General features: G+C 35.7%; 1 protein-coding gene across 1 annotated transcript; it reads left to right on the forward strand.

Moving 5' to 3' along the window:
- Window positions 1-1,669: 1,669 nt before the first annotated feature.
- On the forward strand, window positions 1,670-2,498 carry LOC127632993 (transcription factor HES-5-like). Its single transcript, XM_052111848.1, has 2 exons — window positions 1,670-1,755; window positions 1,871-2,498. The coding sequence occupies exons 1-2, from the start codon at window positions 1,699-1,701 to the stop codon at window positions 2,282-2,284; spliced, it is 471 nt and encodes a 156-aa protein (XP_051967808.1). The 5' UTR covers window positions 1,670-1,698; the 3' UTR covers window positions 2,285-2,498.
- The last annotated feature ends 3,133 nt before the right edge of the window (window positions 2,499-5,631 follow it).

Genomic DNA, 5,631 nt, shown 5'->3' on the forward strand with positions numbered 1-5,631 from the left:
GTCTGTTGATGATTTTAGCATAGAGAAAATATAAGATAAGATAATATCTAGGGTGAAAGTAAGTAAAATAATATAAAAATAAAAATAAGTCCAAAAGGAAATGGAATAGACAGTATATTTAAAAAGTATAATAGAAGAAATATGTAGTTTATTTTTTCAATTTCAATCATTCTTATGAAAACAGCAGTCATTTTGTCAGTTTTATCATTTTTGTTTTTAATACACTTTTTATTTCGATCATTATTACAAAAATAGAGTACTAATTTTTCAAAGAGCAAGGATTTATTTAACTCAATTTAAGTAATTTTGTTTTACAATAATTGCAATAATTGTGTCATTTCTAATATTTTATTTAAAATTATTTTTAGTAAAAATTATTATTACAAAAATCACAGCAATCATTTTTCAGAGAACGATTGTTTTTGCTTGTTGACAATAATTGCAATAATTCTTACGAAAATGAAGCAGTAATTTTTAATTTCTTTCTTTTTTCTTTTCTTATTTTACAAACATTATAACAAAGAAGAGATCATCTACCAAAAAAGCAAGGCTAAGATTATGAAAAATAGCAATTACATGCAAATAACTTTTGCTTCACATGTGAGAAATGACTTGATCAAGAAAGGCCATGTTCAGCTCATACTGCCAGCTGCATGTTCTTCTAACGAGAGACAGGGAAGGGAGGGGCAAGCCATTCTGAAGCACAGTAGCAGGTGATGCCAGTGAGAACACACACGCGCCCTGCAGCCCAGTGGTGCCTCTGATCTGAGCTGTGGCTTCACAGACTTTTTGAGGAGGGACTCCACTCTATTGACTTGAGAACGTGTGAGCAAGTTTCTGTCTGGAGTTTCCCACACTATCTGTGATGGGAGGGGCTCTTATCAATAGAAGTGTGCCATCCTTGAGAGCATGGGATAATTGTGCTTAATTGATATTCACTGTGAATGCATTTAATTTAATGTTTGTGTGTGTGTGTGTGTGTGTGTGTGTGTGTGTGTGTGTGTGTGTGTGTGTGTGTGTGTGTGTGTGTGTGTGTGTGTGTGTGTGTGTGTAGGTGCATTATATCTTAAATATGCAAACGCTTCTGTTTTTATTCTTACCTTATTATTTTATCATATTGTACTTTTAAGTTTTGTTTTATTTTATTTTAAAATTGTGTTTGTGTTTGTAAATATGTATATATATGCAATTAATTTGACTAATGCATTGTCAATATTAAGCTTTTTAACTGTACCAATTCTTGAATCTGAATCTGTAATTTTTTTATTTAAATATAATCATCTTTTTTCCATTCAGCCAGCTGTTGTACAGAATCTGTCTTTGCTTGATATCTATATATGTCCTTTTCATCTCTAGGGAATAAACAGATGCTCACAGTCTCCATCTGCAGAAGCCTTATCAGTGAGCGGTGATGTTCCCAGGTAATAAAAGTATAACAACCTGCTTGTGTTCACTGTGTGCTAATTGTAGCTAGAAGACATCCCTCTGTGGAAGCCTTGAGGCCAGTTAACCATGAAAGAATTGAATTCTATTGTTGAGGACGCCTCACCCACTGGCCTCTGAGTGTGGGAAAACTAATCCTGCCTGGGACTCATGGCTTTGTAATGCTAATGAGCTCCTATAAATAGAGGACTGGGACCCTCATTCTCAACACAACTGACCTGCTCTCCTCAGAGAAACCTCACTCCATCTGAAAGAATGGCTCCGACCTACACTACTGACTACTCCAAACTTTCCAACAAGGAAAAGCATAAAGTAAGTTTCCATGACACTCATATTCAACAGTTTTGACAACATCTCTCTTATATTCTGCTATGTTCTTCAGTCAAATGAACCAAAGAACTAATCAAGTCTTTCTTCTGCTTAACAGTTAAGAAAGCCTGTTGTGGAGAAGATGCGCAGAGATCGCATCAACAACTGCATCGAGCAGCTCAAAACAATGCTGGAGAAGGAATTCCAGCAGCAAGACCCCAACACCAAGCTGGAGAAAGCCGACATTCTGGAGATGACTGTGGACTTCCTGAAACAGCAGCTGCAGCCCAAGACCTCAGCAGCTCCACAGAAAGCCCACTTTGACGGCTACTCCCAGTGTTGGAGGGAGACCATGACCTTCCTGTCTGCCAAATCCAAGGTGGACACAGTACATCAACATCTGAAACACTACCAGGAATCCCAGAGATCGACTCAAGATCTCACACACCTGTCTCCAGCCTCCCATCAACCCCTCACGATCACAGTGAAGCAGGAACCATGTGCTCTCAGACCTCTCTGGAGACCTTGGTAGAGACAACAAGCTGAAAGACTTTCCCATGTAAACTAGATGGTGGTTTTACCATCTCTTATTTTGTAGGAGATACACATTTCCATTTCTATGTTAATTTCAAACATATGATCAATTGCTTCATATTGAAGCTGCATTTGTTTTATTTTAATAATAGTTTCTTTGCAAATCTAATTGTTGTGATTAGTATGATGCTTGCCTTCATTTTGTCTAGAGGCGTTCCTCCATGTGATATCAATGTTTAACTTGTGAACAGTAATGTTTCTCAGAATCTGAGAGTGTTTGTATAGTTCTTTTGGACTTTCATTGGTGTCCGAGGTTGAATGAGCCCTTTGTAAAGGCTAATGACAAACAATGTTTGTTGCTATGATGCATTGATACATATCATGGACACTGTGTGTCTAATATTGCATTTAATAAAAGCAATCAATTACTTAAATGTTTTTTGATTAATTCATAAATCATATACACTTTCTTTAATAAATGCATACATTCACCAAAAAAATCATCAATTAATTGTTCAGCTCAGCACTGAGCAACTATAAAAATACAAAATACTCTAAGATATACAAGTCAGATATTTTTTGGAACAAATACAGTATGTGGATAAAGGTTCTCATAAACAGTGTGTGAGTTTCATGACCACTTTGGTAATATATTTTTGCCACTTCGATAAGTTCACAAAAGGTTTTTAATTGCCTGTGCATGTTTTAGTGGTGGTCTAAGATATTAACAGATAAATATGGGATCATATTCTGACAATCTACACAGTAAAAAGAGCTAACCTACAATTATTCCCTTACAAAGCTATTTCTACCTTATCTAACCCTTAAAAAAAGCTTTGGTGGTGTGTCACCTAATGTAATCAGGTTGATTCAGTGATGTTAAATTATAATAATTGTTTTACTTGAATAAAGCCATTCACTTTGTCTAAGTGTGTATGCATACACTTAGTATGTATAAAGGTGTGGTTTAAGTAAATACACTAAACATTAAATTATTGAGTAAAATACAGGTCTGTTTATGTTGAAAGTCTAATTAGGACATATTTTGAGATACTGACCTCTTCAGTGTAAGTTTAAAAGAGAGTTTAAAAAGTACCCAAGACTGATGTGCCATTCTAACATTACATATTTCTTTTATTTTAAATTTTTGTGCCTAGGTGACCAACCTTGGTTTCTTTTCTCCTAACACTTTTTCATCACCGACAACAGCTTATTGAAAGGCTGCTCCACACCTATAAACATCATGATGGAGTTTGACACACCGAGATGTTCCATTTACAATGTCTTTGTCTGTGTCTAACAGCATGGGTTTCAAGCGTCTGATGCTTTCCCACACTCACGGGCCAATCACGAGGCTGCCTGTAAAACTTGATAACATCAGCGTCTTGGATCTGGAGAGGACGGGAGGAGGTGGGGGATTCCTGAAATGGGATATGACAACCAGTATTTGTGTCTGTGCATGTGTGTGTGTGTGTGTGTGTGTGTGTGTGTGTGTGTGTGTGTGTGTGTGTGTGTGTGAAAGTGTGTTAAACTAGAGGTGTGCTGTCTATTGATTACACTGCCTTACACCCTCTCTGAGACCAAAGGCTTTCCACTCGTAAATTATACAGAGGCACATGGCCATCCTGATGTCTACTGTATTTGCTCTATTGTCTCGTAAAATGCGTCTCACCTTCAGTGGATGAGGTGTGAAAAGTGTGTCGCAATTTGTGTAACTTTAAATACTACCAACTCAACCTACAATACTATCTACACAAAAGCAAATCTTCTGGGTAAAATAGTATGTTATATCTCTTTATGCCAGATTCTTAAAATTTCATAAAATCAGGGTCAGGATTCACACCTCCATACCTAATGGATGAGTTAGCAGGGCACACTTCCTTAATGTCTGATCTGAAACGGGAGCCAGAATCAGGAGTGTGGGAAATCCTGAGAAGCCGACCTCACACATGATGGGCAAAGTGCCCCCCACATCAGGCCAGCCTGCTGTCAGATGAAACCAGAGCTGACAGCACACAGTGCCTATTATCAAGGGTTTGAAAGTACAAACAGTGACATTAAGCCCCTGCACTCTCTCACTATTGGAACTCTAGACAGTCATGCTCCAGTCACATGTGCACACTGTATGTTTACGTTACATAAAATACATGGTACTATTGACAGCAACATCAACTTTGTTGCATTTCACACCTGTTTTTAAGTTAGTGGGTGGAAATGTTCCTATAAGGGTGACAAGTCTCAAGAAAAATCTGGTTTATATTTCACCCCAAAATCACGAGAAAATAAATAAGAAACTAGATTTTGTATTAAAAAATATAAATGATGAGGACCATTAAGCATTTTTGCAGTGATTATTTTTATGTTAAGCACCCTCATGTTTACACGCTTTGTTTTATTATTATAATCAGTATAAATTAAATTCAGTACAACACACAGGATACTGCATATGAATACAATTTACCTAATAATACTTTTTTCTCATAAACGTAATGAGATTGATTATTCAAGCAATGCAGTATGCTACTGGAGTATTGGGGGTTAATGTGCTTTAATTGTCATGAAAATAGAAGTCATAATGCAGAAAAAGAATCAGTAATAGACTTAATTTTTTTGCACACAATAATATTTCTAGTTTTCTTCATTTAATTCTAGGGTGAAAATATGACTTGGATATTTCTTGACATTGATGTTCACTCTTAAACTACATAGAAGGAATTGGTGAGATATTTTGGACCACTGAGGTTAAAAGTACGAGTAAATAGCCTTCCATTAGCTTAAAAGGTGGCCTGTTTGACCACTTTAACTAACGGTGCGATAGTTTGTTAAAAAACATTATGTATGCATTTCAAAGTTACATTAGTCAGACATGCAACATCCATATTGATTCACCACTTAGAGAACAACAAGATTGTTTAAATATTAAAAGGTGTTTATTTTGTGACAAAATGTTCATACACTTTATTTGTCATCATTTAATATATATTATTAACAAAGGCTGACATTCTTCATAAGGAACAACAACATTTTGCCTTTATAAAGCATAGAGAACGATATGTGAAAAACAACAATGCATATACATCTGTCCAACTCCACAGAAGTTATAAAGACAGCTCTCAACTCTTCAATGTGAAGATTACTTGTACAAATCAATGTCCATCCATGAGGATAACCATAGAGGGATGTTACAATAAATCTCTTCTGATCATATATATATATATATACAATAATATGCAGAAGATTAGGATTTCACATTGTGAAACACATTTTCATCCATTAACTTCTCAATGTGAAGTAGCTGTACCATAAAAACAACAATTTCTTACAAAAGAAATGGATGAAGTTAAC

This window comes from Xyrauchen texanus, chromosome 39, assembly GCF_025860055.1.
Source record: "Xyrauchen texanus isolate HMW12.3.18 chromosome 39, RBS_HiC_50CHRs, whole genome shotgun sequence".
NCBI classification, from domain to species: domain Eukaryota; kingdom Metazoa; phylum Chordata; class Actinopteri; order Cypriniformes; family Catostomidae; genus Xyrauchen; species Xyrauchen texanus.